A 24,271-nucleotide genomic window follows, 5' to 3' on the forward strand; every position below is an offset into this window, starting at 1 on the left:
TCGGAGGAGTCCAAGTTGTTAGCCCGGTGGCAAGGGGCTCACCAAGTGGGGCCAGTTAACTACAAGAGTGGTTCACCAAGTGGGTCAGTTAACTACAAGATACGCCAGCCAGGGTGGTGGAAGAAACACCAGATTTACCATATCAATGACCCAACATAACCACATATCCCCTGGGACTCTGAACTGAGGCCTCAGGTAACTATTCCGATGGAGTGAGAAGAGCCCCTCTTTGGCGAAACTCTTGCTTCTGAGCAAATAAAACAGACCAGATCCTTTAATTAATTTAATGTGGAGAGATACCTAGCTCATAGAACTGGAAGGGACCTTGAAAGGTCATTGAATCCAGTCCCCTGCCTTCACTAGCAGGACCAAGTGCTGATTTTGCCCCAGTTCCCTAAATGGCCCCCTCAGAGATAGAACTCACAACTTGGGATTTAGCAGGCCACTGCTCAAATCACTGAGCTATTCCTCTCCTTCCCCTTTCTCCCAAACCTTCATGGCTGCATTGGGGCAGACCCAACATATCATCCATACCCCCCTCCCTTCGGGGAGGTGGTATGGGAAACCACCTGACCCCTCCCATGCCAACTGCGGGAGGCAATGGAGCAGGAAGTACAGGCCATGTTGGAGTTGGGGATCATAGAACCCTCCCAAAGTCAGTGGCAGAGCCCCATCATTCTGGTCCCCAGGTCAGCCGGGATCCAAAGATTTTGTATTGATTTCTGGAAAGTTAACGTCATTTCTAAGTTTGATGTGTACCCAGTGCCCCGGCTCGATGAAGTCCTGGACCGATTGGGCAATGCCAGCTATACGACCACCCTGGACCTGACAAAAGGATATTGGCAGATACCACTTGAAGCCAACTCGAAGGAGAAGACCGTCTTTGCTACGCCTAGTGGGCTCTACCAATTTACCCAAAAGTCTTTCAGGCTTCATGGGGCCCCCGTGACATTCCAATGGTTAATGGATTGCCTTCTTCATCCACATCTCAAATATGCCATCTCCTATTTGAACGATGTGGTGATTTACAGCCAATGCTGGGAAGAGCACATAACCAGGTGGTGGCCATCCTGTGATCCCTCCCAGCCACAATCCTGACAGCTGTTCCCAAGAAGTGCTGAATTGGCTTCCAGGAGACCACCTGCTTAGACTGAGCACCAGCAGGGCACTACCCAGGGGCTGCTGGTCCTACTTGAGAAACAGCAAGGAAGAGTGGTCTCCCACCCTGCTAGAAGGGGAAAGACCCGTACCCCTCCTACAAGGAAGAATGGGCTCCACCTAAACTAAAATGGAACCAGATTGCTGGCACTTAACATTAAAAAGGTCGCAGAGCAGTTTTTAAACTAAGGACTGGGGGAAAGCCGACAGGTGCAAAGAGGCACATGGTTCGGATATCCCTTAGGGGAGGATCTATTAATAGAGAATCTCTATGTCCTAATAAGGATGAGAGGATGGAAAATGATAAAGTACATGCAGGGTCTGATCAGAAACAGTCAAATAAAAAAGAGTCTTATTCAATTACATTGTGTAATGTCAGATATCTGAAAGGAGACAAGTTTTTAAAGTGGTTCTGTCATAACTATAAAAGAAAGGGTAACAGCCCTCCTGTGTACAATACTATAAAATCCCTCCTGGCCAGAGACACCAAAATTCTTTTACCTGTAAAGGGTTAAGAAGCTCAGGTAACCTGGCTGACACCTGACCCAAAGGAACAATAAGGGGACAAGAGACTTTCAAATCTTGGTGAGAAGAAGGGTTTTGTTTGTGCTCTTTGTTTTTGGGGTTGTTCGCTCTTGGGACTAAGAGGGACCAAACATCAATCCATGCTCTCCAAATTTTTCTGAACCAGTCTCTCGTATTGCAGACTTGTAAGTAACAGCCAGGCAAGGCGTATTAGTTTTATCTTTGTTTTCTCAACTTGTAAATGTTCCTTTGCTAGAGAGTTTATCCCTGGTTTGCTGTAACTTTGAATCTAAGGCTAGAGGGGGTTCCTCTGAGCTATATGAATCTGATTACTCTGTAAAGTTATTTTCCATCCTGATTTTACAGAGATGATTTTTACCTTTTTTTAAATTAAAATTCTTCTTTTTAAGAACCTGATTGATTTTTCCTTGTTTTAAGATCTAAGGGTTTTTTGGATCTGGGCTTACCAGGAACTGGTGGGAGGTGAATTAGTCTCAAATCTGCCCAGGAAAGGGGAGGTTAGAGACTTGGAAAATATTTGGGGAAAGGCAGAGTTCCAAGTGGCTGTCCCCTAAGATTTGGAACATGCTTGGTGATGGCAACTTACTGTTAACCTAAGCTGGTAAATAAGCTTAGAGGGCTTTCATGTGACTCCCCACATCTGTACCCTAGAGTTCAGAGTGGGGAAGGGACCCTGACAAGTTCTATACCAGTGCTAGAATTCTAAACAATAAAATGGGTGAACTAGAGTGTCTTGTATTAAATGAGGATATTGATATAATAGTCATCACAGAAACTTGGTGAAATGAGGATAATCAATGGGATACAGTAATACCAGGGTACAAAATATATCGGAAGGACAGAACAGGTCGTGCTGGCGGGGGAGTGACACTATTTGTGAAAGAAAGCGTAGAATCAAATGAAGTAAAAATCATGAATGATTCAGACTGTACCATAGAATCTCTATGGATGGAAATTCCATGCTGTAATGATAAGAATACAGCCATAGGGAGATATTACCTACCCCCGCCCAGGACAGTGATAGTGACTGTGAAATGCTCAGAGAGATTAGAGAGGCTATTAAAGTAAAAAACTCATGGATAATGGGGGATTTCAATTATCCTCATATTGACTGGGTACATGTCACCTCAGGATGAGATGCAGAAATAAGATTCCTTGACACCTTAAATGACTGCTTCTTTGAGCAGCTGGTCCTGGAACCCACCAGAGGAAAAGCAATTCTTGATTTAATCCTAAGTGGCCAAGATCAAGTCCAAGTGATGAATATAGCTGGACCACTTGATAATAGTGACCATTCTATAATGAAATTTAATATCCCTGTGGCAGGAAAAATACCACAGCAGCCCAACACTGTAACATTTAATTTCAGAAAGGAGGACTACACAAAAATGAGGAGTTTAGTTAAACAGAACTTAAAGGGTACAGTGTCAAAAATGAAATCTCTGCAAGCTGCATGGAAACTTTTTAAAGACACCTTAATAAAGGATCAACTTGACTGTATACCCCAAATTAAAACACACAGTAAGAGAACCAAAAAAGAGCCGCCGTGGTTAAACAACAAAGTAAAAGAAGCAGTGAAAGGAAAAAAGGCGCCTTTAAAAAGTGGAAGTTAAATCCTAGTGAGGAAAATAAAAAGGAGAATAAAGCAGTGAGAAGCAAAAAGGCATCCTTTAAAAAGTGGAAGTTAATTCCTAGTGGGGAAAATAGAAAGGAGCATAAATGCTGGCAAATGAAGTGTTAAAATATCATTAGGAAGGCCAAAAAAGAATATGAGGAACAGTTAGCAAAAGACTCAAAAAGTAATAGCAAAAAAAATTTAAGTACATCAAAAGCAGGAAGCTGCTAAACAACCCGTGGGGCCACTGGATGGTTGAGGTGCCAAAGGAGCACTCAAGGACAATAAGGCCATTGCAGAGAAACTAAATGAATTCTTTGCATCGGTCTTCATGGCTGAGGATGTGAGGGAGATTCACAAACCTGAGCCATTCTTTTTAGGTGACAGAGCTGAGGAACTGTCCCAGATTGAGGTATCATTAGAGGAGGTTTTAGAACAAATAGATAAATTAAACAGCAATAACTCACCAGGATGTGATGGTATTTATCCAAGAGTTCTGAAGGAACTCAAATGTGAAATTGCAGAACTATTATCTGTAGTCTGTAACCTATCATTTAAATCAGCTTCTGTACCAGATGACTGGAAGACAGCTACTGTAAAGCCAATTTTTAAAAAGGGCTTCAGAAGTGTTCCTGGCAATTATAGGCCTGTAAGCCTCAGTACTGGACAAACTGGTCGAAACTATAATAAAGAACAATATTGTCTGACATATAGGTGAACATAATTTGTTGGGGAACAGTCAACATGGTTTTAGTAAAGGGAAATCATGCCTCACCAATCTACTGGAATTCTTTGAGGGGGTCAACAAGCATGTGGACAGTGGGGATCCAGTGGATGTAGCGTACTTAGATTTTCAGAAAGCTTTTGACAAGGTCCCTCAACAAAGGCTCTTAAGCAAGGCCTGGTCTACACTACAAGTTTATTTCGAATTTAGCAGCATTAAACCGAATTAACACTGCATCCTTCGTTTATTTCGATATAAAGGGTTCTTAATATCGATATCTGTACTCCTCCCCGACGAGAGGAGTAGCACTGAAATCGGTATTGCCATCTTGGAGTAGGGTTAGTGTGGCCGCAATTCATAGTTGGCCTCCGGGAGCTATCCCACAGTGCAACATTGTGACTGCTCTGGACTCATATACTCATAGACTTTAAGGTCAAAAGGGACCATTATGATCATCTAGTCTGACCTCCTGCACAATGCAGGCCACAGAATCTCACCGACCCACTCCTGTAACAAACCTCTAACTTATGTCTAAGTTACTGAAGTCCTCAAATTGTGGTTTGAAGACTCTGAACTCAAATGCACTGGCCAGGTAGACAGGAAAAGCCCTGCAAACTTTTGAATTTCATTACCTGTTTGCCCAGAGTGGAGCACTGATCAGCACAGGTGACCATGCAGTCCCAGAATCAAAAAAGATCTCCAGCATGGACCGTACAGGAGATAATGAATCTGATCTCTGTATGGGGAGATAAATCTGTTCTATCAGAACTCCGTTCCAAAAGACAAAATGCCAAAACATTTGAAAAAAATCTCCAAGGCTATGATGGACAGAGGCCACAACAGGGACTCGACACAGTGCTGCATGAAACTTAAGCTGCTGAGACAAGCGTACCAGAAAGCCAAAGAATGAAATGGACGCTCATGGAGGGAGGGGCGACTGACGATTGTAGCTATCCCACAGTTCCTGCACTCTCTGAAAACCATTTAAATTCTTGGCTGAGCTCCCAAAGCCTGAAGGGTCAAAAACATTGTCGCAGATGGTTCAGGGTATATGTCGTCAGTCCTCTCCCACTCACCCCCCCTCCCCCGTGAAACCAACGGGAAAAAAATCATTTCTTGCCTATTTTCAGTGTCACCGCATGTCTACTGGATGCTGCTGGCAGACATGGTGCTGCAGTGCTACACGGCAGCATCCCCTTCCCTTCCCTTCCCTTGCGAACGGCAGACGATACAGTGGGACTGAGAGCCGTCATTGTCGTCCCATGGGTGCTCCTGGGTGGCCTTGCAGAGGTCGGCCAGGGGCACCTGGGCAAAAATGGGAATGACTCCCAGGTCATTCTCTTCTTTAAGTTTTGTCTCCTGGAGATTCAGTCCTGCCTGGAATATCATAGCAGCTGGAGGCTCCGCTCCTCTCTCCCGACTCCTTTAATGTCTAATGGAGATTCAGCCCTGCCTGGAATATCATAGCAGCTGGAGGCTGCGCTCCCCTCCCCCCTTTGAGCTCTGCTTGCAGAGGCAATAAAGTCAGTGTTGTTTCAAATTCCTACATTCTTTATTACTTCATCACACAAATGGAGGGATAACTGCCATGGTAGCCCAGGAGGGGTGGGGGAGGAGGAAAGCAATGGGTGGGGTTGTGGCAGGGGCACCCCCTAGAATGGCATGCAGCTCATCATTTCTGTGGGATGTCTGGGGCTCTGACCCAGAGCGGCCGTTTGCCTCTCTGGTTCTTTAGTAGGCTTGCCTCATATTCCAGGCAGGACTGACTCTCTCTTTAGATAAAACTTAAGAGGGGAATGACCTGGGAAGTCATTCCCATTTTTGTCCATGCACCCCCGGCTGATCTCACTGAGGCCGGCCAGGAGCACCCATGATAGCAGCAGATGGTATAGTATGACTGGTAACCGTCATTCTCAACTTGCAAAGCAGCAGACGGTACAGTAGAGTTGGTAACCTTCTTTGCTAACTTGCAAAGGGCAAGGGGATGCTGCTGTGTAGCACTGCAGTACCGCGTCTGTTAGCAACATCCAGTAGACATACAGTGACATTGAAAAAAGGCTGAACAGGCTCCATGGTTGCCGTGCTATGGCGTCTGCCAAGGCAATCCAGGGAAAAGCGCGCGAAATGATTGTCTGCCATTGCTTTCACGGAGGGAGGATTGACTGATGACATTTACCCAGAATCACTCGCGACACTGTTTTGGCCCCATCAGGCATTGGGATCTCAACCCAGAATTCCAATGGGCAGGAGAGACTGCGGAAACTATGGAATAGCTATGGGATAGCTACCCACAGTGCAACGCTCCGGAAACCGACGCTAGCCTTGGTACATGGACGAAGCCGAATTAATGTGCTTAGTGTGTCAGTGTCCACTCGACTTTATACAATCTGTTTCCAAAAATCGGTTTCTGTAAAATTGGAATAATCCAGTAGTGTAGACATACACATAAATAAACTGCCATGGGATAAGAGGGAAGGTGCTCTCATGGGTTGGTAACTAGTTAAAAGATAGGAAACAAAGAATAGATATAAATGGTCAGTTTTCAGAATGGAGAGAGGTAAATAGTGGTGTCCTCAAGGGGTCTGTTCTGGGACCAGTCTTATTCAACATATTCATGAATGATCTGAAAAAAAGGGGTAATCAATGAGGTGGCAAAATTTGCAGATGATAGAAAATTGCTAAAGATATTTAAGACCCAGGCAGACTGCGAAGAGCTACAAAAGGTTCTCTCAGAACTAGGTGAGTGGGGAACAAATGGCAGTGTAGTGGGGCGGGGTCATCCTGCTCCATTTTGGAAGAGGTTAAAAACAGCCCTGGAAAAGGGCTGCCCCAGAAAGCTAATCACGAGCGGGCTTGAGGTAGCCATCAGGGCCCAGCCAGGCCCGTGATGAGATAACTGGCTCTGTGGATATGGGGAAAGCAGTGGATGTGATATATCTTGACTTCAGCAAAGCTATTGATATGGTCTCCCACAGTGTTCTTGCCAGCAAGTTAAAGAAGTATGGGCTGGATGATTGGGCTATAAGGTGGCTAGAAAGCTGACTAGATCGTCAGGCTCAACGAGTAGTGATCAATGGCTCCATGTCTAGTTTGCAGCTGGTATCAAGCGGAGTGCCCCAAGGGTCGGTCCTACAGCCGGTTTTGTTTAACATCTTCATGAATGATCTGGAGGATAGGATGTATTGCACCCTGGGAGGGAGGAGAGGTAGATACGCTGGAGGCAGGGCTGGCTCCAGGCCCCAGCACGCCAAGCGCGTGCTTGGGGCGGCATGCTGGGGGGGGGCACTCTACCGCTTGCCAGGAGGGCGGCCGGCGGCTCCGGCGGACCTCCTGCAGGCGTGCCTGTGGAGGGTCCGCTGGTCGCGCGGCTCTGGTGAAGCAGCCTCAGGCACGCCTACGGGAAGTCTACTGGAGCCGTGGGACCAGCAGACCGTCCGCAGCCATGTCTGCGGGAGATCAACTGGAGCCACGGGACCAGAAAGCGGCAAAGCGCCCCCCGCAGCATGCCGCCGTGCTTGGGGCGGCGAAATGCCTAGAGCCGGCTCTGGCTGGAGGGTAGGGATAGGGTCCAGAGTGACCTAGACAAATTGGAGGATTGGGCTGAAGAAATCTGATGAGGTTCAACAAGGACAGTGGGGGGATGGGATAGCTCAGTGGTTTGAGCATTGGCCTGCTAAACCCAGGGTTCTGAGCTCAATACTTGAGGGGTCCATTTAGGGATCTGGGGCATTGTCTGGGGCTTAGTCCTGCTCTGAGCAGGGGGTTGGACTAGATGATCTCCTGAGGTCCCTTCCAACCCTGATGATTCTAAGGGCTCGTGTGGAGAAAGAAGTCAGTCAGTCTTGCTCCAACAGTGGAACAAGAAGGACCTAGCTGCCTCGCAGAGACAGGATTTACTTTTCACAGAGCAGTGCCAGGAAAGGGCAGGCTGAGCTGGGGAGTTCTGGCCCGGTGACCTCCCAAGCTGAGGCCTTACAGCAAAGGCCTGAGGAGGTACTGGGGATGCAGCCAGGGCAGGAAAAAGCAGCCGGTCCAACCCCATTGCTAGTGATGAGTGGCCATTACAGACTGCAGTTTGCCCCTGAGAGAAGGGGCTAGAAGATGACTGGCAGTGGCCACTAAGGCAAGGTGGGTATAGGGGATTGGGGTTCCCCTGGGAGGGGAGACCCAGAGTGTGGAGACACTGCCAGGGGCAGTACCCCAAGGGAAGGGGAACTGGGGTCCGGGAGGGATGCGGGGCCTGAACTTGTGGAGATAAAGGGGCAGGTAAGGACTGGGGAGAAACTGGCCAGAGGAAGGCACTCCTGAGGTGGATGAGCTAATCCCTGTACTGACCAGCAGGAGGCGCCATGGTGGTGAGTTGCACCCTGCTACGGGCAGATGAAATTTAATGTTGATAAATAGAAAGCATAATCTGTTACTATACAGATAAAATGATGGGGTCTAAATTAGCTGTTTCCACTCAAGATAGAGATCTCAGAGTCATTGTGGATAGTTCTCTGAAAACATCCACTCAATGTGCAGCAGTAGTCAAAAAAGTAAACAGAATGCTGGGAATAATTAAGAAAGGGATAGATAATAGGACAGAAAATATCATATTGCCTCTATATAAATCCATTTTACGACCACATCTTGAATACTGTGGGCAGATGTGGTCCCTCCATCTGAAAAAAGATATACTAGAATTGGAAAAGGTTCAGAAAAGGGCAACAAAAATGATTAGGGATATGGAACAGCTTCTGTATAAGGAGAGATTAATAAGATTGGGACTTTTCAGCTTGGAAAAGAAACAGCTAGGGTGAGATATGATTGAGGGCTATAAAATCATGACTGGTGTAGAGAAAGTAGATAAGGATGTGTTGTTTACTACTTCTTATAACACAAGAACTAGGGGTCACCAAATGAAATTAATAGGCATCAGGTTTAAAACAAATAAAAGGAAGTATTTCTTCACACAATACACTGTCAACCTATGGAACTCCTTGCCAGAGGATGTTGTGAAGGCCAAGACCATAACTGAGTTCAAAAAAGAGCTAGATGAGTTCCTGGAGGATAGGTCCATCAATGGCTATTAGCTAGGATTGGCAAGGATGGTGTTTCTAGCTTCTGTTTGTCACAAGTTGGGAATGAACGACAGGGGATGGATCACTTGACGATTACCTGTCCTGTTCATTCCCTCTGAGGCACCTGGCACTGGCCAGTGTTGGTAGACAGGATACTGGGCTAGATGGACCTTTGGTCTGACCCAGTATGGCCATTCTTATGTTCTTAACCATTAGGAAAGGAATAGATAATAAGACAGAAAATATCATAATACTGTGACAGGTTTGGTCACAGAGATCCCCTTAAGACTGTCACTTGATAACCTGGGATACTACTGCGAAACCTCCCTGCCAGAATGGTCACCCCTCTGCAGTTCCTTAGACATTGAGATTCACTCAGCCCTGGGGCATCTCAATTAACAGGGACTTGTCCCACACTCTGTGTACCACCTTTTTGGGAGCCTGAACCCCAAATAAATCCATTTTACTCTGTATAAAGCTTATACTGGGGAAACTCATAAGTATTTGCCCTCTTTATCACTGAAAGAGAGATTGCATAGCAATTTGCCCTCCTCCCCAGTAAGAATTACTTACCCTGGGTTCATTAATAAAAGTGATTTTATTAAGTATAAAAAATAGGATTTAAGTGGTTTTAATTAATAGACAGAACAAAGTAAGTCACAAAGCAAAATAAAACAAAACACACAAGTCTAACCCTAATGCAGTAAGGAAATGATTACCTGTAATATCTCTCTCTCAAAGATGTTCCAGTGATCTTCTTTCACAGACTAGACTCCTTCCTAGTTTGGGCCCAATCCTTTCCCCGGTTCAATTTTTGTTCGTCCCAGCAGACATCTTAGGTGGTAAACAGGGTTTTTTTCATGACTGGCAGCCCATTTGTCCTGCTTTACCCCATTTTATAGATTTGGCAGAAGTTTTGTGTCTCCATTTGATGCCATCTCCCACTTCTGAATGGAAAGGTACAAAGGTTAAGATGGATTGCAGCATCAGGTGACATGGTCACACCTCTCTGTGAGACCCCAGTCTCCATTACTCATGGGCTGGCTCACACGTACACAGATAGGCTTTCAGGTAAACAAGGCCATTTGCAGCCAATTGTCCTGGTAAATGGGAGTGATCAAGTTCCTAATGCTCCATTGACGACCTTCACCTTGTATGACTACATCAGTAACACAAGTTCATATCTCATATTTCTAGCTTCACATATAAGAATGATACATGCATACAAACAGGATGAACACATTCAGTAGATTATAACTTTTTGAATGATATGTTACAAGAGGTATTTCGCATAAAGCATAAGTCCGGTTATGTCATATTCATATTCATATGCATATTTTCAAAAAGCATATGGAGTGCAACATCACAAATCCCACTATCTAAATCCTTGGTACGCCCACACCTTAAATACTGCATGCCATTCTCATCACCCCATCTCCGAAAAGAGGTATTAGACTGCGGAAAAGTTCAGAGCATATTGACCTATCAAGTTTTAGATCTTTTTCCATTTGGGGTACAAAATGAAATGTTAAGAGTGATCTCCTTCTGTAGGAATACAGGCCCACATTAGATTTCGGTGAGCTATGGTTTTAATTGAATTGGGATATTGGCATGAGCCACAGGTCTAAAGCATGTGATCAAAAAGAATGAGATCTTGAGAAAGAAGTTATTGAGGTAAACTTGTAGGGACCTGTCAGAATACTAGTGTTAACTTATTTAAGGTTTGGACTGAAATAACAGAAATAAAACATGGTTAATTGGGAACCAGGTGCAGTAAGTAACTGGCTATAGAAACTGCTTTCACTGGCCCCAGCTAGAATCTGATAATAGGCAATGACACCACTTCTTTGCTCAAGAGTATAAAAAAATATTCTCTTAACAGGTTCATTGTTAACAGCTACCTGACCAAGCTGGAGCTGACCGATATTGGTCTAAGCACTTCTGCATTTACCCTCTTTGTAATTATCTTGATCAAATGCTTGTCAATGTTTTGTTCCTGTTTGTGTAGTAAATTGCTCATTATTTAGGCTTTTTAGGCATATTTAGAGCAATGGTATAAATACAGTTCAGCCTTTTTATTTAATAAAGGGACGTATGGTGAAATTAGTGTTGTAGTAAAACCTTGCATAAATAATAAGAATTCCAACATCTTCCTTTCTCTAAAATCTTGTGGAAACTAGTTCAGTGAAGTTTCAGGCATTTCCCAGAGCACTGCAGTTGGTGTTAGTAATGTCAGCACAAAGCAGTCAGCAAACTTTGCATCCTGTATTGCCTTTTCTAACTGAGAGGAAGCATCTTAATGAGGAGAATGTCCGCGAGTAGTGCACATTCACTTCCCATTTTCAGTTTGATTTTTCATCAAGTTCCCTTTGCCTTTTAGGGGCAGTGACTTATATCGGGGTTTCCTGGGCTTCCTTTTCTTTTTTCCTCACTTGAATAAATCTTTCTTTCGCAGCAACTGGCAGCTGCCAGGCAGGTAGCTTTCTGCAGAAAATGCAGCACTTTCAGTCGTTAACGAGTGTTAAGGACAGAGATAGATAATTGTACCCTTAAAGAGATCTATTTTTTTTAAGTTTTATATTGTGATTTAGATGTAATGATGTGAATGAATTTAAGTCTGTAGTTCTAATACATTCACTTTTGCCTTTTAGCTATAAAAATCAAATGGACACTGGGCTGCTGCTGCTAACGGTAACATCATGCATCCCACGAAGTGGGTATTCACCCATGAAAGCTCATGCTCCAAAACGTCTGTTAGTCTATAAGGTGCCACAGGACTCTTTGCTGCTTTAACGCTAAAGGAAGTCTCTAGGAAATAAATAAATACTAATTAATGCAGGGCAGCTGCAGCAAGACATGGGCAGCCAGATTAGATTTCAGCGCCTGCCAACTGGCGTCCTGCAGATGGCATGTTTTGAAGATAAGGGCTGGGAGGACAGAAACACTGGATACAATGTTAAACAGTATAGACAGCAAATGACTTAGGAATGAAAGTTGGATTGTTCCATTTTGCAAGACATCCTGCAATTTTGAACAAAAACTATTAAAACCCAAAGAATTCAACATTTCCCACAAAACAAAATTCTGGCGGGAAAATCATTTTGGGTCAAGCAAAATGTTTCATTCTGATAAAATCAAAACATTTTGCTCCAATTTAGACTTTAAAAAAATATGAAATACATTTAATTTCTAAATGAAAAATTGAAATGTTCTCTTCCAAAACTGTCAAATGGGACAGTTGCCACAATATCAGTTATGAATGGGGTAGCATTTGTCTACACTGTTTTTTAACCATGTTAAAAGAATGGAAAAAATGCACCAAGACAAATCAGCTGTATCATCTTTGATTATAACAGCCAAAGCAGAGTCCCCACCATCGGTAATGTTCACAGCTTAGAAAGTGTAATTGAAGAATTTCTTCCACCTCTGAGGGCACCTACTATAATTGATTGACATGTGCCATACAGGAAATCTTAAGAAACTGTGTTTCCACTACTGGTCTTCGCTTCTTCTTTTCTGATATAGCTGATCCCAACTGCCAAAAAAGGCTGTGATTCTGTGATGTGTGTTCGGCTACAGTTGACCCCCACGCCCTGGGTGTGAGTTTTCAGAAGTTCTAGTTTGTTTTTTCCTGCCCTTGACACCAGCAGCTGAATCTATATATTTCCCTTCCACTTCTTTGTGGTCACATCTCAAACACAGATAAGTCTTGGCAGGGGGGTTAGATGCAACCAGTGCAGTGTCGGAGGAAGACGGATCAGGGTGACAATGAAGGAACTTCTCTCTATTCAGTTACTTTGGCTTCTCCTTTCTTTTCACTCCACCATAGGTAAGTACCTGCTTTAGTTCACACATAGAACTGAGACAAACTGACCCTAAAGGATTGTAATATGGAGTCCAATAGGTTTTAGTGATTTTTTTGCTTTCAGTCACGAATGGTGTAAAAAGTAAGAACTGTTTTCTCATAGAAAGAAAACTAAACTAAAGTTGTGTCTGTCTCCTGTAGATGAGTATCAGGGAGAAAGTTTATATACTTCAATAATTAGTTCTCACTGACAGATTATGCATATTGTACAAAATCTCTTGCCCCTGGAGCACTGTGAGGCCGGAGCTGTTTATTAGCAAAACCAATGACTCCAGAACTAATTACCACTCAAGTAAAAGCATTAGGGCCAGATTCTCTTCTCAGTACAAGACAGAAGAATGAGGAAGGCCTAGGGACTGCTCTGACTTAGACCACCTGGGAAATGGCAGTGTGTATCTGTACTCCAGCAGGCCCCTTCCATCCCCTATGTGCTCCCTGCACCAAGAGTTGGTGAAGGAACCAGGTACACTGGCTTTACAGCAGCTAAGAGCTCTTCCTCTCTGGGAGAATTCTGAGCAGGGCAGTTAGCACCAGACTCTGGCCACTCTGCACTCCCCGAGAAACTGAAAAGGGGCAGACTGGGGGAAGAGAGTCTGGCCTTACAGGAGGGATGCCTTTGGCTGGTTTTTCTCACTCCAACTCTTTCCCCAACTGCCAAATTCTTCCTGTATGCTCCTCTCTGACTCACACTAAATCATCCTGTGGGAAACTTCGCAGCCTCCTAGCCTGAGTCAAATGTCTGTCACTTTGAAAATGTAGTCACCCTACTCTCTGGGCAATGACTGGAGAGGGAAAGGGGCAGCAGTGGGTATGAGGGAGGAGCGGGGCTCCACTGACTGGGTACAGGAGGGATGGGTGGGGGCAGAAGAGGAAGAGAGGTTATGCATGGCACTGATTAGGGGAGAGTGGTAAGGGAAACAGGCAGGCTGGGGAGTAGGGGCACCATTTGCAAGTGGAGCAGTTGCCCCCCTCAACTTTTCATATATGTCCCATAATGTCTTCCAGCACCACCCAGCTTTTGCAGGATAGACTATCCCATATAAAGGTCTAAAGCTGACATAACTCCCGCACCTCTTATTTTTTCTGAAATGCCCCCTTGCTGGGGAGTTCTGTGCAAAGCAAGCGATTCAACAGCTGGTGGGTGTGGCTGATGCAGTGGGTAACCGCAGGCGCTCAGGTAAAAGGGAGATTTGCTAGTTCCCAATGAGAATGTTTTCCAGTGATTTGGAGGGAAAGGAAGGTACTTGGTGTCTGGAGGAATTGGATCTAGTGAAGGGTCTCTTGAGAGCTGCCAGGAACATTGCTGTGTATCTTTCAGCTGTGACTATGCTCATATGCAACAGCCCAGCTGGATGGTACAGGAGAAGATGAGTGAGATTTGTGAAGGCAACACCTTCCACCAGGGGTTGGCACACTAAACTGTGTGACAGACGCTTGACAAAATTACCGTACTTAGTGACAGACATTCTGTGGGAGATTGTCATTTAGTCTTTCAATTTTTTTAAAAATTACCACAGACCTCAATTTTTACCATGCTGCTGACCCCTGCCTTCCATTGTCTGATTATTGTGAGGAATATGACTGGGAGAAGGGAGATGAAGCCCACTCTGGGATTTGATTCATGATATTGACAGAGCCAGATGGGATAACTGACAACAATAAGGATCCTCTCTCTTGCAACCATGTTCTGTGTCTGTCTGAAGGTGCTGATGTCCTGAGGCTGGTGGATGGAGACAGCCCCTGTGCTGGGAGAGTGGAGGTTAAACACCAGGATCAGTGGGGGATGGTGTGTGATGATGATGAAACAGAGCGGCAGTATCATTCAGTCATTTGTAAACAGCTGGGATGTGGATCTGCTGTTGCCACGTCTGAAGCTTTAATTTTTGGAGAACATTCTGGACTGACTTGGCTCACAGAAGTTATTTGTCATGGTAACGAGTCAGCTCTCTGGGACTGCAAACATGGAGGATGGGAATTGAAATCTTGCCCTTATCCTGCTGGAGTGCTCTGTTCCGGTAAGAAATCAGCCATCCGACTCCCTCAAGGCAAAATGATGTGTATCCATGGGCGGCGGATAACATAGGCAAGCGAAGGCATTGCCTTCCCAGGCTCCCTGTACAGTGCCTTCCCAAAATAACAGGGGTGACCCCGACCATGCTCTGGCCGGCCGGGGAGGCTGGGGCAGCAGCATGGATGCCAGGTTCTCCAGGGGTCAGAGCCATGTGGAAAGGCTGGAGCTGTGGTGTGGCTGCCCGGCTGCTCTGGGGGCTGAGGGGGAGCTGGGGCCATACAGCTGTCTGGTGCTGCTGGGGGGAGGGGGAAGTGCTAGCCGTGGGCAGGGGCCATAATGGGGAGGGGGTTTGGGGGCACAGGGCAGGGGCCAGTGGCCACAGTGAGGCTGGGCTCTGGTGGGTGTGGAAGGGATGTGGACTTGGGCAGAAGGGGCGGGGCTGGGGTTTGCCTTCCCAAGCCAGCCATTCACCCACCACCATGTGTGTATCACATTGCTGTGGCCTGAGGGAGAAATGAACACAATCTGGATTAACTCCTGTAACCGTTGTTATTCATATCACTGGCTAATGAGGAAATCCTGGCGTGACTGCTGTGATTTGTAAAGGTTCTGAATTATGCAAATTGCAGTCTTGGCATGAAGGAGCCCTTCGTAAGAAGGCAGAGATCCTGAGGTAGACCTCTCCCTAGCCAAATGGTGTTAATTCCTCTCAGTATTGGTGATTTGATTGTCAGCGGGTTCTTCTCTGAACTGTTATGTGGGTGTTTCAGGGATGGACAGCACAGCTCCTCTTACTGCTCCCTGCTGGAGAAACAGCTTTACTCAAGGCATTGTTTCCAAAGCAATGGCACACACAGCTATCTGATTTGCTTATAGGGTGACTAGATGGCCCAATAAAATCGGGACTGTCCCAATATTTAGGTCTTTGTCCAGCATCCCGACTGATCTTTGGTCGGGAGGCAATTTGTCCTGATATTTCGTTCCACTTGCAGCACTCACCATTTTTATTTTTTTTTCCCCTCACTGCTCCACCAGCAGCACTCACCTTTTCGCCCTCCTACTCGCTGCTCTGCCAGCCCCATTTGTCTTGTTTTGCTCCGCCAGTGGACCCCCCTCCCTATGTGTCCCGATATTTTCTCCCTCTCATCTGGTCACCCTATTTGCTTGTGTCATCTTGAGTCTTCTTGGACAGTGGATTACGTTTTCCTTCCTTCCCATGACAAATGGGCAGAGGTGTTTCACAAAAGGTAGAGCATTTTTCCTTAAACACTCAAGAGCTCAATCCTTGTCCCATTAAAGTCAATAGCAAAATTCCCACCACTTTCAATTGGAGGAGAATCCAGCCCAAAGTTGTATCCTCGGCTACTTCCAGGATGAAGCCTTTTGTATGAAGAGTGAAATGTATTATTCTTTTATAATCACCTCTATTAAGTCCTTCTATTGCATCTCACCTGATTCCTGAGGGAAAAAAGTGGTTTTTTTTAAAGCATTGTAAATATTACCTTTCCCATCAGTATTACAAAAATGGTTTTCTCTCCACTATCTTAACTAGCATTTATGTGAAATTAGTGCTTGAGTCTTTCTATGTAAGTTTGAAATTCTTTTTTTTAACTGGAAAATTTCCATATTTCTGTCTTTTTTCCCCCTTCTCTTTAACCAAGAGATTGGTTTCTTTCTCTGCCCCATCACCCTCTCCAAGCTGTACATTTGTTTTTAAATCTCTCTCATCGCCACTTCTCATTTTGTTTTATTTTAATGCAACATGGTAAGAATTTTCAGTAGTTTGTACAGCTGAAATTAGAAGCTTTGGCAGCTAGACATCAGCTGCCTTTTGGATATGCTTGGCATTTTCAAAAATAGGGTGTAAATGGCCCTAAAGGAGCCTGAGCGTTAGTGTCGCTAAGGAGATTTAGGTGTTATACTTCATCACCCAGTGGAATTCAAAAAGTCTGATTTTTAGGCACACAGGTTCCCTGTACAATGCATGGGGAAAGTCAGATGCCTCAGAATGGGGTTCACAAAAGCCAGCATATTTAGTGAGAAGCTGCCTACGCTAGCCAAGACTAGATGCTAAGGAGAGACGCGTGTCCTAACCCCTGTCCCTCAAAGGGAGTTAGTCTGGTCTGGAAGCTTACAAGAAGTGGAAATTTGGATAGATGACTAGGGAGGAGTATAAAAACATTGCTCGGGCATGCCTGGGGTGTAATCAGGAAGGTGAAGGCACAACTGGAGTTGCAGCTAACAAGGGATGTGAAGGGTAACAAGAAGGGTTTCTACAAGTATGTTAGCAACAAGAAGAAGGTCAGGGAAAGCGTGAGACCCTTACTGAATGAGGGAGGTGACCTAGTGACAGATGATGTGGAAAAAGCTGAAGTACTCAATGCTTTTTTTGCCTTGGTCTTCACAGACAAGGTCAACTCCCAGACTGCTGCACTGGGCAGCACGGTATGGGGAGGAAGTGAGCAGCCCTCAGTGGTGAAAGAACAGGTTAAGGACTATTTAGAAAAACTGGACATTTACAAGTCCATGGGGCCAGATCTAATTCATCCAAGGGTGCTGAGGAAGTTAGCTGATATGATTCAGAGCCACTGACCATTATCTTTGAAAACTTGTGGTGATCGGGGGAGGTTTTTAAGGCCCAGCTTGAATCATAGAATCATAGAATATCAGGGTTGGAAGGGACCTCAGAAGGTCATCTAGACCAACCCCCTATCGTTCCTGGAGCCTGATGGTGGAGAGGCACCTCTGGTGAGTACACATTTATAATGATGCTGCAAGGGTTAAATGTGATTATGTTTAATGTTTGATCTGCCCTGAACAATTGGGATGCATTCATGGCCAGTACAGCTAACAGAAAAGTCTGGTTAAGTGTCTGTGAATGGAGTGGGAATCCTCCAGGGACATCTCCATGAAAATCTCCTGGAGGTACTCTGAAAGCCTTTGCAGAAGGTTTCTGGGGAAGGCTGCCTTATTCTATCCTCCACTGCAGGACACTTTACCATGCCAAGCCAGTAGTCTGGAATCATTGCAGCACAAAGCATAGCAGCAAAGGGTCCTGGGTTTTGGCACATTCCTGCAGTACGGACTCCTTATCTTGCTGTCTTAACCTCAGGAGACTGATATCACTCATGTCACCTGGTTGAAATAGTGGAAGTTTAATAAGGGAAGAGTAATCCCCGCTATGTGCTGACCCCGGACACATTATGACCCCAGATATGCCAGGCTGTTTGTATTTTGCTAAAAGGGATCATCCCGGAGAACAGCCAAGCTTTGTGTGTGAGGGTCCCATGCTGACAGTGCATGTTGTGCACATCCACCCCAAAACCGCAGCCCCTCCTTTTCAACTGCAAACACAAGCAGCATTGGTTGCTGTGGGGAAGGAGGGCTCTGCAGTTTGCAACCATTCCCACGTTATCAATGCTGAAGCAGAAAACCCCACCTACCCTTCACTTACCATGGCTGCCTGCAAACCAAATTCTGTTGCCCAGACATGTGTACTGTGACACAATACTTGTAGGTGCTCAATTTAAAGGCAAAATGAGACCTTGTACCTAAAACAGATGTGCTGTCTGGGGCGAAGTGCTTCATTCGCTGTAAAAGAGTCAACCTTGTGTTCTCAACAACGTATCTTCTGTAAAGTCTACCTTTGCTCTTTCCCCCACTGCAGCTGAAAATGTGTCTGTGCTCCCTGCATCAACTCCATTGCTGGGGTTATCGCAGATTAGAAGGTGCAAAAGCACACTTGCAATGCCATGTTTGCAGAGCTCATGCAGTCCTCCCGCACTGATAGGGCACAGCTTAATGCATGCAGGTGTATGGTGTCAGAGGCCAGGAGAGCACGCAGTGAGCATGATCGTAACACATAGGATGAGATATTAAGGCTGATGGGGCAGCAAACAGACATGACGAGGAGGCTGGTGAAGATGCAGAAAAGGCAGCTGGACTACAGAGCCCCGCTGCAGCCACTGATGAACCGCCTGTCCTGTATCCTCCTCACCCAGACATCCGAGAATGTGGGGTCGAGAAGGCTCCGGGCACCCTGCCACTCAGCTCCAGGGGATGGTTCAAGCAGCAGAAGGCTGCTATGCAAGCAGCTTTAATTTATTTATGTGGCTAGAATAAGCTATGTGACCTTGTCCTTGCCTCCTTCCCCCACCATGTTATCAGACGCTTTGTACACCCGGGCTTCCTTTACTATTCAGCGGTGCCTGTGATCTCAGGTTTTTTTATGAACTTTATTATGAGCTGTGGTCAGAGCAGGGATTGGTTTACAGGGAAGTACATTCACCAACAGGGGTGGTTTTGCATCAATGACAAACACACATATCACACAATTGCCTGAAAAAAACCTCTATTTCAAAGCCCCCTGATGTGCTGCATGCCTCAATGTGCTCTTCTAATTGCCTTGGTATCTGGCTGCTCAAAACTGGCCACCAGGTGATCTGTCTCGACCCCTCATTCTGCCAGAACGTCTCCCCCTTACTCTCACAGATGTTATGGAGCACACCACAAGCAGCAATAAGCAATGGGAATATTGCTTTCACTGAGGTCTAACCTACTCAGTAAACTGTGCCCTTTAGAAGGCCAAATGCACATTCCACCACCATTCTGCACTTGCTCAGCCTATAGTTGAACAGCTCCTGACTATACACAACAAAGGTGTGACAAGATTATGGCGATCAACACATGGCTCAGGCAGTGCTGCTATAAGGAGACCTTTGGGATGTATGGCCACTGGGAAGCATTCATGGACAGAGGACTGTTCTCTCGGGATGGACTTCACCTGAGTAAGGAGGGAAATAGACTTCTAGGATGGAGGCTCACCCAACTGATTAAGAGAGCTTTAAACTAGGAATCTGGGGGAGGTGGTTGGGAGATGTCCAGGTAATATCCATGCCGGAATTTAACACTGAGAGGGAAGAAAGGAAAGTAAGAGAGGATACAGCCATGGGCAGAAGATTGACATAAGGACGAAGGCTAGGTAGGATACCAGGTCTAATAGGTGCATATGGGTAGAAGGTCTATTGTTCTAACGGAGGTAAAGAATGTCAGTGAAGCCAAATGGCAAAAATTAAGATGTCTGTACACTTAATGCGAGGAGCCTAGTAACAAAATGGAGGCAAACTGAAGTACTTGCAGGAAGTTGAACAGGATATTATAGGGATAACAGAGAACATGGTGGATAGTTAGTCTACTGGAGTACATATGAAGGCTACGTGCTGTTAGGGAAAGACAGAAAATAAAGGCAAGTGGTAAGTGCATTGTATTCATTGATGAGGTAACTATAAAGAAATAAGAAAGTGATGGAATGGATAAGACGGAGTCTATCTGGGAAAAAATCACATGGGAAAGAAGCTCTAAGAGCTCCCCTGAGATAGTGGTTGGGTGTGCTACAGTTCACCGGGATCTGATCTGATATGGTAGACTCTTAAGTTAATGAAAATAACACTAATGGGAATTGTGTTATCATGGGAGACTTTAACTCCGCAAGATATAGACTGGAGACAGTGCTGCGAATAATAGGCTCAGATTTTTCTGATGTGATACTGGGATTTCTTCACGAGTAGTTGAAGAACCACAGGAGGGAGCCCATAAGATTTGTTTAGTGAGTAGTGAACCTCATAGCAAGAGTGATATTGATAGGGGACCAAACCTTGAGGTTGAGTGATCATGAGCTAATTCAGTATCGAACTAGATGGAAAGATAAACAAAAAAAATAGATCTGGGATAGGGTTTTTGACTCCAAGGGCTAACTTTAAAAATTAAGAAATTAGCAGGGAGGTGGGATGACTGAAAAATTGATAGGATCTAAATGCGGAGGACCTGGAATTACTTCAGTCAAAGTTGCAGAAACTATTCAGAAGCTTGCATCCCAAAAAGGGGAAAAAACAGCAGGGGAGTAACAGTGAAAATGAGCAAGCCAGAAGACGGAAAGAAAAAGCAGAAAGCCCAAGGAGGAAGAAGGCGATAGCAAGGAAAGCTACCTTAGTAGCGCAACATGAGGGATAAAGTAGAAAGGCTAAAAGCTATGAGAGTTGGACCTTGCAAAGGAAAAACCAAAGTAAAAAAGGTCAACCACATAAATAAGAAAGAAAACAAAAAGACGAAGGACGGTAAACACTAGATGAAATGGAGGTTAAGATATTTAGGCATGCCAAATCTAAAAATACGCCTCAGGCTAATAAGAGTAAGAGGAGCTGGGATAATGGAAGGATGACAAATGGAATGAGGATAGGAGGTAGATATTACACATCCAAGGTAGAAGACCAAACTCAAAACAGCTTAAATGGGACAAAAATGAGAGCCCAAGATAATCTTCATCCAAAAAGAATATTAAAGGAACTGGCACATGAAATTGCTAAGCCCATTGCAAGGAATTTTTAATGAATTGGTAAATTCAGGGGTTGTACCGTACGACTGGAGAATTTGCTAACATAGTTCTTATTTTTAAGGAAAGGGAAAAAAGTGATCGGTAACGACAGACGTTAGTTTTGACATTTGTGTATGTGAAGGTTCTGGAAAATATTGAAGAAGAAAGTAGTTAAGGAATTTGAGGTCAATGGTAACTGGGACAAATACAACATGGTTTTAGAAAAGGTAAGATCTGTGCCAAACCAACCTGATTGTTGCTTCTTTGAGAAAGGTGCAGAATACTAGACAAAGGAAATGCGGTTAGATCTATTTACCTCGATTTCGTAAGGCGTTGACACGGTTTCCACTGGAACTGTTTAGTTAAATTGGAAAAGATGAGACAATATGAAAATTGAAAGGTAGATAAGGAACTGGTTAAAGGGAAGACTATGACGGATTCGTACTGAAAGATGAGTGTCAGGCTGGAAGGAGGTTACTAGTGGAGTTCCTCAAGTATCAGTTTTAGGGACCAATCTTATTTAACTTTTTATTACTGACTTGCACAAAAAGTGGGAATGTGCTAATAAAGTTTTGCGTGACACAAAGTGGCGGGATTGCTAACACAGAAAAGGACTGAGATATTATACAGGAAGATCTGATGACCTTGTAAACTGGAGTAATAGTAATAGGATGAAATATAATAGTGGAAAAGTGCAAGGCCATGCATTTAGGGATAATAATAAAGATTTTATTATTATTGGGGGACACTCAGTAGGGAAGTAAACAGAGAGGAGAAGCAACCTCGGGAGTAATGGTTGATGCACAGATGAATGAGCTGCCAATGTGATATGGCCGTTTTAAAAGGCGAATGCGGTTTTAGGATGCATAGCAAGGTATTTCAGCAAATATAAGGAGGTGTTTACCATATATAAGGCACTGGTGAGACCTCATCTGGAAACTGTTTTGCAGTTCTGGTCTCCATATTTAAGGATGAATTCAAACTGGAACAAGTTCCAGAGATGGGCTACTAGACGATCGAGAATGGAAAACCTTGTCTTATGAAAGGAGACTCAAAGAGGTTGGCTTGTTTAGCTAACCAAAAGAAGATTGAGGGGGATATGCTTTGCTCTTTATAAATATATCAGAGGGATAATATTAGAGAGGGAGAGGAATATTTAAGCTTAGTACCAATGTAGACACAAGAACAAATGATATAAACTGGACACTAGGAAGTTTAGACTTGAAATTAACGAAGGTTTTACCATTAGAGGATGAAGTTTCTGTAACAGCCTTCAAGGGGAGTAGTGCGGGCAAAAAACATATCTGGCTTCAAGACTAAGCTTGATAAGTTTATGGAGGGTATAATGTGATGCGATAGCTTATTTTGGCAATTAATTTTGGCAGATGATCTTTGATTATCAGCAGGTAAGTATGCCTCATGTCTGTGATGGATATTAGGTAGGTTGGGATCTGAATTACCTCAGGGAATTCTTTCCTGGGTGCTGGCTGTGAGTCTTGCCCACATGCTCAGGGTTAACTGATTGCCATTATTTGGGGCCAGAAAGAATTCTCCAGGGCAGACTGCAGAGGGCCCTGGAGCTTTTTTGTTTTCTCTGCACGCATGGGGCACGGTCACTTTGCTGGAGGTTAATCTGCCACTTGAGGTCTTCAAACCACAATTTGAAGACTTCAATAACTCAGACATAGGTTAGGGGTTTGTTATAGAAGTGGATGGGTAGGGTTCTGTGGCCTGCTTTGTGCAGGAGGTCAGACTAGATAATCATAATGGTCCCTTCTGACCTTAGAGTCTATGAGTCCAGGCTGCCTGTGTATGGCTTCATGAGCCATGGCATTAAGGGGTAGGTTGGGTCCCTATAAAGGTGTCCGACCGAGGCCCATCCCTCGGCAGGGTTGTGGGCTATCTCACCGCCTTTTCTAGCTCACTGTCAGTCTGGGCTCTGTGCTGGTGGGGGACAGCAAACACATGGTTAGGGGCTCAGACCCTTTAAGCTGTGGCTGAGCCAAGAGTTCTAGAGCAGCCCAGGCCCTAAGTCAGGGCAGGGCCGCACCCAAACAGTGAGAGACTCAGGCCCTTAGGCAGAGGTTGAGTCAGTAGTTCAATAATAGCCCAGGCCTTAGGTCAGGGCGGGGCAGCAAGCAAATAGTCAAAGGCTCAGGCCTTTAAGCAGGGACTGAGTCAATAGTTCCAATATCAGGAGGTCCTAGCCTCTCCAGGCCAGGGCGAAATGGGGAGTCTCCCACCCCAAGGAGTGGGTGGCAGAGGGGACACAGGCCCTCCCACTCCACTGCGTCCCAGCCCGGGGCCCTAGCAGCGGCAGAAACTCGCTGCTGTTAGTGGGGATCCTGGCTGCAACCCACTGACATCTGCTCTGGCAGTGCTGCCGCCAGACTGGGGTCGGCTGTCCCCGGGCTACTTCCACACTCCCCCTCATAGGCTACCTGAGTCGTGGTAGCATCGCCGGCAGTCTCGAACACCATCGGTTCCTCCGGGTAAGTAGCGGACGGTAGGCTCAGCTGCTCCTCGGGATAGCTGGCAAGAGGCAGGCTCGACTCCTCCTCGGGGTAGCTGGGGAGGGGCAGGCTCAGCCAGTCCTCGGGGTAGCTGGAGCAGGGTAGGGTTGGCCAGTCCTCCACAGGGTAAAGAGCGAGCGGTAGGCTCGGCTGGCCCCCTGCGACCTTAGGCTGGCTGCAGCCTTCTGCTGTCTCCCCAGCAGGAGCTCGGTCGCAGACGTCTGGTCTCTGCGGCGGCTGGTTCTCCGCTGAGCTCTGCCGGAAAGCTTTTATACTTCCGGGTCTGCGCCGTGACCTCTGAGGGGCGGGCACAGGACGCAGTGACTCCACCCACGTTGGTGTTAGGGAAGGCCCGTCCCTCGGCAGGGCTGTGGGGTATCCCACCGCCTCGCTACACACACTCCCC

The 24,271-nt window shown here is 45.5% G+C and overlaps 1 protein-coding gene across 2 annotated transcripts in view; it reads left to right on the forward strand.

The window, feature by feature from the left end:
• The first annotated feature begins 12,812 nt into the window (after nt 1-12,812).
• The window catches only part of LOC116825214 (scavenger receptor cysteine-rich domain-containing protein DMBT1-like), an 84,959-nt gene continuing 73,500 nt past the window's right edge, over nt 12,813-24,271 (forward strand). The window contains exons 1-2 of one of the 2 annotated variants that reach the window (XM_075066005.1): nt 12,813-12,935; nt 14,675-14,986. In XM_075066005.1, coding sequence (XP_074922106.1) covers nt 12,875-12,935; nt 14,675-14,986 — 373 coding nt within the window. In that variant the 5' untranslated portion in view covers nt 12,813-12,874. The remainder of the gene's footprint in view (nt 12,936-14,674; nt 14,987-24,271) is intronic. The other variant, XM_032781002.2, reaches the window with a different exon arrangement.

The sequence above is a fragment of the Chelonoidis abingdonii genome, chromosome 5 (assembly GCF_003597395.2).
Source record: "Chelonoidis abingdonii isolate Lonesome George chromosome 5, CheloAbing_2.0, whole genome shotgun sequence".
Lineage (NCBI taxonomy): Eukaryota > Metazoa > Chordata > Testudines > Testudinidae > Chelonoidis > Chelonoidis abingdonii.